The following is a 13,162-nucleotide window of genomic DNA, read 5'->3' as shown; positions in this document are numbered from 1 at the left end:
TTTAAATTGACTAATTACATGTGAGTTCATTTAAGTATTCAAATGGATTTTACAAAACAGAAAACCGAAGTGTCTCCCTTAACTATGAAAGCAAGCCCCTTTGTTTTCAGGTATGAGGAAATGCAGTGACAACACTGGCACTGCACAGTGCTGGCCAGAAATAAGGTTAACACTGTTATCACTGGACAAAATTAATGAGTGGGTTGCAATGGCTTTGCATATATTACATCCATATACAGATTTTAAAAACAAGCCCTAATTGGTAATTTATCTAACACAGAGTAGCTGAAGAGGAGCACACAAGACTTGAAGCAGGAATTCCTGCAGACTGCAATGAAGAAAAAAACCGCCTGCGTTATTTGACCTAAAACTATATTAAGCCCTTAGACATATTCCCTACAATATGGGTTTTTAGGAGATTTTTAAAAATCCTCCTTAACAGCATCTTGTCCATTTGAAAGAACATTCTACCTTAGATCCTACTAAGCTCCTCACTTTGGCAGCAGTTTATTGTGGTGCGTTGCACAGATTGACCATGTATTGTATAACACAGCATTTTTTTGCATTTCTGTTGTATGCCAGTTCCGATTTCTAAAACAATTAACTATTCTGCTTTACCATTTCTTTGGCCTTCATTACGCCATTTTTATCGTAACACCTCTCCCAATTCTCCTTGAAACTGTACAGCCTAGAATTGTTTTCAAAGGCAAAGCTTCAAATCCTTTTGCAAGAACAATGTCATCCCTGTCCCCATCATCCTCATCATGAAACCACACAATTTTTATTGTCCTAAAAAACAACTACAGAAGTAAGCACAGTATTTCACTTCCACAGCTTGCATTCTGTACACCACATCCACCCTAAATAGACTTTGTCTACATGGAAAAGAAAGCCTCCATACCAATTAACATTTTCAGATCATGGCAAGCTCTGAGTCATAGCTATTGTTATTTACAGGTAGGGTCTGTGTTTAAATCCATGATACATATTGAAATTCAAATGAAGTAGATAAGAAAATAGAATCTAATCTTGTTATCTTACTAGCAAAATCTCTAACTCAAAATAGAGTACAAAAAAAATGCAGACAACACTAGTCAGTCAGGATGTCTGCTCATGTGATAATTCTCTCTTCAACACAGCCAATTTGAAAGCTTAAAAAGAACAATAACTTGTTCTACAAGAATTTATAAATAATCACCCTTGAATTCCTCAAGAAAGGAAACGGACACTACGATGACGCACAAGCACTTTTAACATATCAAAGCTTTAAAAATAGAAGAGCACTGCCTTACAGAGAAAAAAAAAAAATGCCATGACTTTCAAATCTTGGTACCACTTAACCCAGCTGCTCTTAAACAGGAATCAAGCAAAGGAGGAGATAATGAACGCAGAAACACATTGAAACAAGTAAAACCCACAAGAATATGAAAATAGGGTCAGAACCTCAATTTCTAATCAAGGGCAGTTTCTCTCATGTAAAAATATATGGAAAGATGCAGAGGAGATTTCTCCCTACTTTGCTGCTCCAGCACAGACAGGGTGGTTTGGACAGTCTGCTGCACCTTGCAGCCAAGGGGCCACCAGAGCTGTCGCTCTGTCCTGGATGCCTCCTACTCTTGGCAGCGCCACTTCACTAGAGCTGGCCTATACTGGGCTGCTCCTGTTCCACAGCAAAACAAAGGACAAGCTGGTTTGTGCATAAGCAACTAACTAAATTGCTCTTCAGCTACTTAAAACAAATTGGGACCACCTCTACAATTATATCTGTAATTATTCCTTTTAGTATTTGACTGACAAAGATAAAAACCTAGAGAAGAGTCACAGCTATGGTAAACACTGTTTTCAGACTGTCAGATGAAGGGCTGCCATAACCAGTCACATTACATTTGAGAAAAGTTGCCTTGAAAAGTAAGGGCTTGCTATTTTGGCATATGAATTAAAGTCAATAAATTATTTTAAGATTACAATCATGCATACAAAATCCTATGTAGGTCAAGAAAAGCATTTCTATACTTTGTAGCTGTTTGTCTAGATAACACCAGAGTACTCATCTTCCCACATCTCCAAGCAAAACAGAAGCCTTGAACAAAACTGACAGGTGTATGAAAGAGCCAAAGGGTTACTATGGAAAGTTGTTGCCCTACTCACTGCACCTCATAAAATGCATCAAAACACTGAATGATTTACATAGTAAATGGACCTCATTTCCTGTACAACAGAGCATTTTTGGCCGAGTCACTATATCTCTATTTCTTTGTTCCCCTGGAAAAGACAGCACTGAATGGTTAGAACGATGACATTTCTCCTCCCAGAAAAGCAATTATAAAACAAAAGGCACAGAATGAAAGATAAGGGTCTTAAGAAATTACATGCAACCTAGCAATTCAGCATCAGGTACATGTATGTTGCACTGATATTTTTAAGGCTACAAAGACAGGCTAAATACATCACAAGACAACCATTTCTATTTTTCTGGTCAAAGTCTTTCAGCTTGTCTCACAGGACCCATGTTCTCAGTTTTGTCACTCAATAGTTTGGTCAATGTCTCACATACCTACAATGTCAAGGTTCAAGCAACCTACTTAAAGTATTATTAAAAAGGGGCTGTTACAAGCAGAGATTCAAATGACCGTAGATGAAGGTGAATCTAATAAATCGATCTGAATTCTTCCTTGAAGTCCCACATGCTAGAAGGGCCAAAAAGAGATGTAGATGTAAAAAAAAAAAAAAATATATATATATATATATATATAAAAATACAGGAGACATATTTCAACAAGCCATATGTTCCTTAAAACCAGGTTTTTCTCTGTTTTACAGAGCTGGAAAATGTAGTTTGCAGCTCCCTGGATAGACACAACATGTGAAGAGCACTGCTAGCACCTGCAGTGATGCTTAAGTCCCAGTGTGTATGGAAAGGGCGATTTCCAGTGGTGCACAACTTAGCCAAAACAAAGCTAATGTTCACAAGGGCACTATTTTTGCTAATTCTCTGCCAAATACAATACTAGCATTCAAAAAAAAAAAAAAAAAAAGCGTCTTCCTTTCTCAAAGGCTGAATTGTTTTATTTTAACTTCCCAAACCATAAAATTACGTCCTAAATCACGCCTGTAAAATCCAAATCCAAGAGCTAAAAGTTTATAAAGTTACAAGAAAACCAAAACAGGCACAAAACTGCCAGCACAATATTGCATTTGAGTTTCTGATAAATGTTAGGAAAGCTCAACTGAGGAAAGTGTGGAGAAGAACGATAAAAGTAATGGAGTAAACAGATGTATTTAAAAGCATTTTAAAAATAAACAGAAGTACTAAACTACATTAATTATCTTCTGCTTACTCCCCACTTCCAAAAATTCCTGGTCTATGCAGGGTATCCAGGATTGAGCTGCAGAACAGTTTAGGATAATCAGTGTAAAGAATAAAGGGGGGAAGGAAAAAAAGAAGAATCTACAGTTGAATATGAGAAACGCTAATATGAAGATGAACGAAGTTTTAGAATAACTGACATACAGGTAGAATAAAAAAAAAAAATAAAGGAAAAAAAAACAAGACCCAAACCCATGCTTTTCAGCACAGCTTATGAAAAACTTGGGAAATAATAAAGAAAAACTCCACACACTGAGGTTGCACTGGGTGATCACATAAATGCCTTTGATGTATCTTCAACACAAACAGAAACCTGAAACCAAATTCCCATGGAAATTCCAATTAAGGCAAAGTTCTGGGGCCAAATTATGCACGTGACTGCTTCTAGCAAGCTGATATTTGGCCTTTTCATTACACACCGGCACAGCCACAGGTAACAGCTGATGAAGTACAATCCTTAACTGAAAACACAACTCTCTCCCACAGTGTTCCATGTGCCACCAGCTTTGCAAGTCTCAAGGGAAGCTAAATCTTGCAACGTGGTGCACAGAGGAAAAAGTTTTGTCTAGAGCTCAACTTCTGCAGGCTCCCACACCCTCGTCTCTTGCATAAGAATAATCTTATGCACATGCATATTCTGCTACCTTCAGCCAAACAGAATTCATATTTTAAATTGCTACAGCTACAGAAGTGCATATTCAGATCTCAAAACCTTAACTCAAAAAGCATGTTAGAATCTGCACCCTGCAAAGCACATTCACTTTCTAGACGCTTTATATATTTTGCTGCATACATTTAACATAGAAAGATAAACATAAACTAGTCACTACCTTGAGTTTTGGCCAAAATAAATGAAGTGCCTCACCTGCATACATGTGGTAAGTCAGCCTCTCAATTAGCTTCACAACAGTTCCTGCCTTGATGATGGGGATTCCAGATTTGGGTTGCATGTTTTCTTCAAACACAATATTCTCTTCAGAGTCGGGTTCTGCAAATCTATAAAGCTCAGAATTTGGAAATCTCATCTGCTCCTCTTTTTCTTCCTGCAACATTGTTACATCCAACATCCTTTCCAGTGTGCTTCTATATTGCAAAGATATCAATGCTGCCATCCAGTTGTTTTTCTCTTCAGCTGATTTAGCAGCAAAAATGACACTGTTCTCATCTTTTAGGATGATTTCAAAAGCATGCCTGTATTCATTAGTGTCGTCTTTATCATTGATCTGTACCTTTCGCATGAAGAACTTTTCTTTTAGACGATATTCTGCATTGCTAGCACCAGGAAGTCTTGGTTGGCCATGATTTGACTTACAGCAAATCATCAAGCCATCAAACAGAAATATGTGTCTCTCGTGCTTTGCTCCTACACGCGTGAGTGTTCCTTCCATGATGAACTCGTTACAGCATTGTCCAATGTCCTTACCCTCCCAACCATCTATATTTTTCTGGATTTCATTCATTTTCTTAATTGCTAGCTGTTTCCCCTTCATCTGCTGAGTATAGAATCGGCATGCAGATTCACTTCAGTGAAGGATGGGAGAAAGGTAGCCTATTAGTATACATGTATTTAAAAACCACAATCACCACTAACAGCAAAAACATAAGATCATCTTCCTGAGTAGTGAGAATTCCACTGAGAATGCAATTTCAGCACTCAGTATCAGTGTCACTGCAAGCCTGGACTAATGCTGCTCTTAAATACCTCACCTGATAAATTTTCTACTTATCTTCTATGCAGTAAATGTTTTGCATAAGCACATGCAACCAGAAGCAGGAAAGCCGTTAGAGCTTCTTAACCTAACAAACCACTGATTTCCATAGCCAACAAACAATTTTAGACTGCATTAATTTGAAAAAAACACATTCAGAGAAAATAAGCTGTTAAATGCATTCACATCCAAGCCTAAAGATTACACTTTGCAGCACAGAACTTGTTTGGTAAAGAAAAATTGAAACAATTTTAAGAGCAAAAGCAAAGTTTTAATATGTTTAAATAACTGCACAAGTATCAGCATTAAATCAAACAGTAGATGGTATAATCCAAGAATTTGCTACAAAGTGCAAGTACTAGTTATCTATGCATCTATTTCTACTATCCATTGGTAATTCTAACCAGCCGTTGCACAAAAAACTCTGTAGATTAAGTAGTTTCGAATTCAAGAACATTCCCTTCTAATTACAGAGAAATGTACTTTTACAATATTTTAAAGTGCATATCTATTTTCTGAGCATAATTAGCCACAAATGCCATAACTTTCTACATACCAGCGAATTCTCAGAATGTCCCGACTACCAGTATGCAAGGACACATAGAAACTCGAATGGTTTTAAAACAATAACAAACTATCTTGGCTTCGATGTCACTTCCTCTGAAAAAGCAGGGTTGTCACAAACTATTTTGTTCATTGTTTACTAAAAGAGGAAATGGGGAGCCCTGGATTTATAGCAAAGCATTAAGAGCAGAAAGCAGGAAAAATGGAAACATGTTTACCTAAGCCTTCGTTTTGCAAGACTTTTGGAGCATATCCGTTCCATACTGCTTTGAAGATTTAGCAGGGCAGTTATTGCTTGCTTTAAGCACTCTTTATCCTCTTCATCCTCACTTTTTTCTTCCAATTGCTGTGAACGTTGAAAGTCAAATACAAAAAGTGTTACAAGCATTTTGGTATGCGCAAATCCAGAAGTTTGACCTAGGAAGAAGAAATCCAACCATCTGCTGATTTTGCATGCTCCTGCTTGTTATTGAAGTTAATGGAGTAACCAGGTGCATTATTGACACAGGCGAGAGAGACAACTATCTGCTAGAATCTTCATCGCAGTAAAAAGAGAGCAGAAGTCAATATTTCCCCGGACACAGACGTGCTCAGGCACACTTTACCTCCAAACTCTACCTTACATCTCAACAACAATAACCCATCAGAGGTGTTAAATCTTAAGAGAAACAAGAGAGGAGAAAGATCCCCATACATAGTGTTCTACAGCACAAGATCAAATCTGTGGGATGTCTGTACATTTGCAACATGCACAAACACTCCTGGAACAGACAAGCTGAACCTAAAGCTCAGCAAAACCCCTTCACTCATTAATAAACAAAAGATTACTAGGGCTCTTACCTCACTAACAACAGTCTAATCAATATTTCAGGCTGGAAGGGATCTTGGAGATTATCTTAGCCAACCTTCTGCTCAACTGCACAGCCAACATAGAGATCAGGTTGCCTGGGGCCATATTGAGTTTTGAATTGCTCTCAGGATAGAGAATCCATGACCTTTCTGGACAATCTGTTCCAATGTCTGAAATCCCTCATGGTGAATTTTTTTTTTCGTAATAGCCTATCAGGATTTCCCTTATTGACTTCTCACAGTGGAATACTTGGAAGCACTATGTAGTGTAAGAAGTATTTCTGTCTTCCCCATTCCATCACACAAAGACATCAGGAAGGTTTCCCCTCCAACTGAGCCTCCTTTTCTCCAGAATAAATAAATCCCACTGCCCCAGCTACTCCTTCATCACATGCTCCATGCAAGTGTTCTTCTTCCATGGAGGGGTTGTTTGTTCATCAGAAAACATGAGAGCATCTAATTACAGCCACCTTGTAAAACCAGGGTACCTAAGTCCTTATCTGAGCACACAGCTACATTAAGCAATTCATATAGTAACCAAATTTTTCTTAAACTATGTAAAAAAAGTATAACAAAGTTATAAACTAAAACTGTACAAGAAGGGTTAATACTACTATTTTGTGTCTAACTATCACCTTTTTATGAAATGAGATCTGCCATGTTTTTCATCTTAAATCTTCATTTAAGCATTAACATGTTTCACATCTTAGTCAGTGAAAAAAATGCTGACTACAGCTGTGGCTTACAGATAAAACAGAGATAACAATTATATACAGGTTACACACCAAGAACTGGCTCTACACAACTGAAAGATTGTTTGACAGACATCGTTTTCAAAAGCGAAGCAACAGGGTTGCATGCACCACAATAACAGACACTCTTGAAAACAGCACAATCACACTCTTTGCTTCCAGTGTGAAGTGTATTGTCCTCCAAAAGTCAACTGAATACAACATACTCACACTTGACAAGGTCACAGAATAGCATTAATTTTTTCCCCCGATCAGAGATAATCACTCAGTGCAAAAGCTGTCAGTGCCACAGACTACCTTATTTGTGTTTTCAGCCATAAGGATGACCACAAGGTTTATTCTAGGCAGCTTTGGTTCATGTAGCATAATCTGGCATACTCCCGACCTAAGCGCCATTAGGCATGAGTGCCTATTCATGCAACAACCACTGAAATAGGGCTGACAATGCACCACAGCAGACATTATTTCACAAAAGGTCTCGGGGAGAACACATCACCCCAAGAAAAAACAGACTACGCTCATCATATTCCTCTACTCTCTAGATTTAACACAAAAGTATAATCTTCCCTTTGCTTCCATTGTGCAGATCATCTAGGTTTAGCGATGGCTTCAGATGAGGCAGATGCAGCACTGCTGGCAGAAGTCCTGAAAGCAAGCTAAGAAAAATGTGGAACTACCTCTAAAATTCTGCATCTTTCCTGCACAGGAGTTCAAAGGAGGCTCTTTGCCTTGTGCACTGCCTCTTTGCCAACTTCCATCAAGAGAGTTTGGCTGGATTTCCTAACATCTCTGGGTAGCTACCTTTCAACAACGGATAAAATTATTTTAGCCAAGACTCCTTGAAAACAGGCCCTATTAGATCCTACAATATTCTACCATTTGCTTGTAAAGGTAGCACAGGAGACAGAGTAAGGAGCAAAAGGCATACAAAACACAGGACAAAAATCAACTAAAACTAGACTTAATACGTAACAAAGCCTATGAAATTATTTCCTTATTTTTAATACTATCTCTATAACCTATATGCTCCAGTCAAACTAACACAGATGCACTGTGCTTTGCATAAGGCAGAACAAAAATGGCCCATAGCCCAAAAGAAGAAAGTTTTTGAAATCTGGAAAAATCTCACAAAAAACCTCTGCAAGTGTAGGCTAATGTGTATAAGGGGAGCCCTAACCAAAGAAACAGAAAAATAACCCCCTATAAAGGTGCTACATTGGGAAAACTTCTGATTACTTAACAACTCAAGTACCCTGAAAAAAAATGACTCACTGTACATTCTATTCAGAAACATTTTGGTACAGATTAACACTCCTTACTGCAATGCATTCTGCTCCTGTGCAGAGTTCATAAAATGCTTTTTACAGCAATGTCTGTTCAGTTGCAAAAAGTTCGGTATTCACAGAAAATACCATGTCCAAAAGCAAATTAAATGTTTCTATACAGTGCTGGAGAGAAAGCAATTGTTTAAAACTAACATTTCTCCATCAGGATCCATTGGGTGTAACTCATATTTCCAACTGTATATACAAACTAAATCGAAGTCTAGCGAGTGTAATTATGCTCCAGCTTTAACATTTAGAAAGCAGTGTCTACAAGTATGCACCTTCTTAAGCATTAGAACAACACTAATGGCAAATCAGACAGTGCTGTGAATTACGAAGACACTTCTCTGCACACAGAAAAGGAATTTAAAAGTTTATATTCTAGCACTGCATAATTACCATAAACTGCTATCAAAATCAGTCCTAGTCAGAACTGAGCTTAAATTACAGCAGTGACTTTCATCTTACACTGTCCCCAGACAGTCTGGAAGAGGAGGTTAGGGCAAGTGAAATGGCATCACTGGAAACGCATCCAAGTTTCTCTGCAAATCCCACAGATTCTTCTATAGCTGTGCAGTGCCCCCTAATGAAAGAATCAGGTACATGCTAAATAAGTGTGCCTTTTTAAAAAAAAAAAAAAAAAAAAAAAAAAAAGGTGCCCTGTGAAAAATCCTGTATTACAGGAAGGAGATGCAGATTTCTGATTACCAACAGTATTATAGTCATTGTGGGTTTTAATAATCTTATGAGAAAAAAATTGGTTTATAATTATTATAATGATTCACAATACTACAGGCATAGTATCCTGGCCATTCAAGGAAAACAAACTTGGAAAATAGACTGCTAAGGAAATTATCAAGAAATAGAAAACAAGGTATTTGTTCTACCGATTGCATTACACAAGAATTAGATATTTATAAAACCAGGAAATTCCAAACAGATAGAAAAGAAATCCTCCTCATGCGGTACAAAATTAAACTATGGTAGTCCTTCTCTTACACTGTCAGGAAAGCATCTATCTAGAAAGGCAATGACAGAAAATATGTTTATACTTATGATGAGAATATGCAGATAATACTAGTAAGTGTCACAATGGATATAAAATCTTGTACTTAAAGTCTTATATCACAATCTAGACTTCTGTCTTCCTAGAAGATTATTCTAAATGTAACCACTGAAATCTCTTAACTGCGGGTTCCCCAGTTCATTTGGGAGGAGATTGCAAACCAGCTCCTATGCACAGAAGACATACCAGCATATGGGAGGCAGGGAAACTACAACTGAATTTGCTTAGGCTTAACTCAAGATCACTTGATTGACAGAGCCAACAATACTGACTGTCCCTCAAAACATTAATCCAAGTAGTTCAGTGCATAACTGTCCCACATTACAGGTGGAGGCTGCACACAGCAGTACTAAGAATGAACTCAAAGTAGTAATGGTTCAGGGAAACCTCTTCAAAATCCACTGTCTAATTTTCTCAGACATCCTGAAGGCCACAGCAAGGCAACAGAATGCTCGTATAGCTGGCAAAGCAAGCCTGATCCACAGTGTAACCTGGCTACCTGCTCTCGTTCACGAGATCTTGCAGCGCACTGACAGCAGGGACTCTAGCTTCTGTTCTAATGCCTCACCATTTTCTTCAACATGTTTCTGAGAACAGGGTACCTACCCAAATGCAATCCTGAAACAGGCTATTTTATGATCAAGCATAGAAATGAACATGGTTTCTCCTCTGACAAACGCAGGCAGGCAGGTTTGCTGGCACTCTGACATAAAAGAATCCTGGAAGCTGGCTCAATAGCACTGACCTGCCCAAGTGCTTTTTTTGACTTTCTGCAATTCCTCCAAATAAGAAAAAACTCAGTCCAAACCAGCAGTATGCTGGGGAAAAAAGTGCCCTCATATGCAGAAACCTTAATTTTCAGAAAGCATCAGGAATAATCTGCAATAGTAATTGGGGTCAACTGCAGGGAACACTACACGTTTCTGAAAAATTAAAAGGCACTTCACACTTGAAGCTTAAAGGAAACTCCATGCCATATTTCTAGACGTACACACACAGCTTTAATGCGTTGGAATTTCAAAAGTCATTTTGTTTTCAACATCAACTCAGAAAATTTTGAGCACAGTGCAGTAAAAATGTGCATACATCTGTAATTGTTTATTTATATATATTACAGCAGAAGTGTTTGCATTGAGAGTCGAACAGAAATTAATATATTATTGAAGTAAAGGTGAACACTTTAAAGTTTAACTATGCTTTCTCAGTTTAATTTTTAAAAGTTACATTTAATCACACATTCTTACGCAAACATGTCAAATATCAAAAGTCAGGTATCAGATAATTAGTTACAAAAAGCCTCCAGCATATTGTAAAAGAGATATGAGCTAAAAAGCCCTCATCTTTTAATTCACATGAAGTTTTAACTCGCATAATACAAAAAATGGTCAGCCCATTGGGAAGCATATTGTAGAAGTAAAGCATTAAAACAGAGGAAAATAAGAAGCATTTCAACTTTTAGTGCAAGCTTCCCAGTTCTTTCACAGCTTGATGATGTGACTTAACATAGATCTCAAAGATACAGGTGAAATTTAAGTACATCAAAATTCACCTGAGCCCAAAAAGGTGAAACCATTTAGACTAAAGGAGCAAGTGAATTTATGGAATTGATACTTTGATTACTTGATGTGGATGCTCTTGTTTGGGGAGGGGGTGAAATGAAATTAAAATAAATCTGTTTCAGAAATAAATTACACTACTCTGAAGTAAGTACTACTTTTCAAATCAGGATGTACGCTGAGGAAAAGTCAAGAAGAGCTACTCAGAAACATATATATCACAAAGAAATCTATCCATTGATGGTTCACCAATTCAATAGCTCAAAGTTTTCCATAACAGGTTTCTTACAGGGCAAATTTGCCACTAGCATTCCTACAAACGTGTATAGCCTGTCAGGAGCATATTTCAGATTAGGTCTGCTCAAGTGCTACTCTAGCCTGCTACAAATCTCAACGAGTAGCTGCCCAGCACAAAAGAGTCTATTTTTCCTTTTAGTTTCTGCAACTGGGAAGCGATTAAAGTATGTGAGCAATTCTCACTGAGCTTACAAAATCAACATTTCCTTCATCAAGGAATAGATACAAACCCGAAGCCTTATTTTTAAATAAGTTCCTTGATGTTCTCATAAAACCATTTCCTAAACATTCAGACTTTTGTAGGCTACTAGCTGCCATATATGTATTTTATATGCCCAGATTCCATTACTAGGGAAATGGTTACTTGGTTTACAGGAGGCCTTGTCTTTTCAGAGTACAGAAAACCCATTTGATCTGCATTCTTCAAAAATATGGGTGGGGTTTTTTTGCATATGCTGATGTCTCCTCCACAGCAGATTCATTACCTTTCTGCAACAAACGTACAAGTTCACACAGATCCTTCCAGAGCCTTCATGCTCTGAAATTCTCTTCTTTCTTACTGTCACTTTGGTTTGTCTCATCATTATTAGCAGACCTGCAGAATACATTAGAAATTTAAAATTCATAAATAGATAACATTTAGTTAGATCAGTATTTGAAATATCACAAAATATTTACCTAAGTGCTTCCACACTTGTAACTGAGATCTTCCATTTTCTTCCCCTAAATTTTCCATCATAGTCAAGACAATTCAATTTGAAAACATCTTCCCTTTCTCTTTTGCAATTCCAAAGTGGATTAAAATCCCTTTCACTGCTACAATACAATTCAAATCCAATCTTTGCCAGCCAAGTTCACAAGGCCTTCAGCATAACTGGATGGTACCTCTATGTTTGGATAGAAATGTATGAATTTTTGAATGCTACATAAGATGAATTCACAATTTCAGAGATCACTTTGGGAAGCAATAGTAGAACCCTGTTAAGGAAAAAATAAGCAGAGGAAATGAGGGATGACAAGCAGAATCCCATCTGTAGACTTGGTCTACAGAAACCATGAATGCAGCTTGTTGCTTTACTTGTCTTTATTTCCTACATCCTTCTATAGACTTCCACTGAAGATCTCGAAGTATTGACAGAAAATGCAAACCTGTACTGCTACAAGAGCAGACATAGAAAGCATGCGGGTAGTGGGACAAAAATCAACAACTCCACATCCAGAAACATTTCCACTGAAGGTATCAAGCATATGAAAGTCTCAACCATAGTGCTACCTCTCTCCGAGGATCTACCTTTTGTACAGAAGGTGACAGGAATGGAGGCAGGAGAAGAGGACAGGGAAATACACTACTGCTACTAAAAGACTATACAGCAACACAAGTGTATCAGGGACTCTATCATGACTGCCACAGTCACAAAAACTAACATCATCCTATAGGAGTCGAAAATCCCAGCTATGATAAGCTTCTTAACATTCAATCCTTGATGGACTACTTGTGTCAAAACTTTTACTTAGAAGGATCAAAATTTGTCCAAGTTCCTGTAACATGCATCTGTTTTCATGAGAGCTTGGCCACGTGTGTTCAGCATGAACTGCTGCCAGGTAAGCTGGAGAGCTATCTAGCATCACCAGCAGCAGTCACTGAGAACAGGGAACAGATCACCAGCCACAGAGAAC

At 37.8% G+C, this 13,162-nt stretch overlaps 1 protein-coding gene across 2 annotated transcripts in view; it reads right to left on the bottom strand.

The window, feature by feature from the left end:
- SOS1 (SOS Ras/Rac guanine nucleotide exchange factor 1) overlaps window positions 1-13,162 on the bottom strand; it is a 50,938-nt gene that overhangs the window by 11,476 nt on the left and 26,300 nt on the right. For both annotated transcript variants that reach the window (XM_082048775.1, XM_082048776.1), the window contains exons 9-10: window positions 5,859-5,986; window positions 4,233-4,888 (exon numbers count right to left, since the gene is read on the bottom strand). In XM_082048775.1, coding sequence (XP_081904901.1) covers window positions 4,233-4,888; window positions 5,859-5,986 — 784 coding nt within the window. The remainder of the gene's footprint in view (window positions 1-4,232; window positions 4,889-5,858; window positions 5,987-13,162) is intronic.

The sequence above is a fragment of the Streptopelia decaocto genome (genome assembly GCF_964273445.1).
Source record: "Streptopelia decaocto genome assembly, chromosome: 3".
Taxonomy (NCBI): Eukaryota; Metazoa; Chordata; class Aves; order Columbiformes; family Columbidae; genus Streptopelia; species Streptopelia decaocto.
The sequence above is the reverse complement of the archived record's forward strand: the minus strand, read 5'-3'. Positions and strand labels throughout refer to the sequence as shown.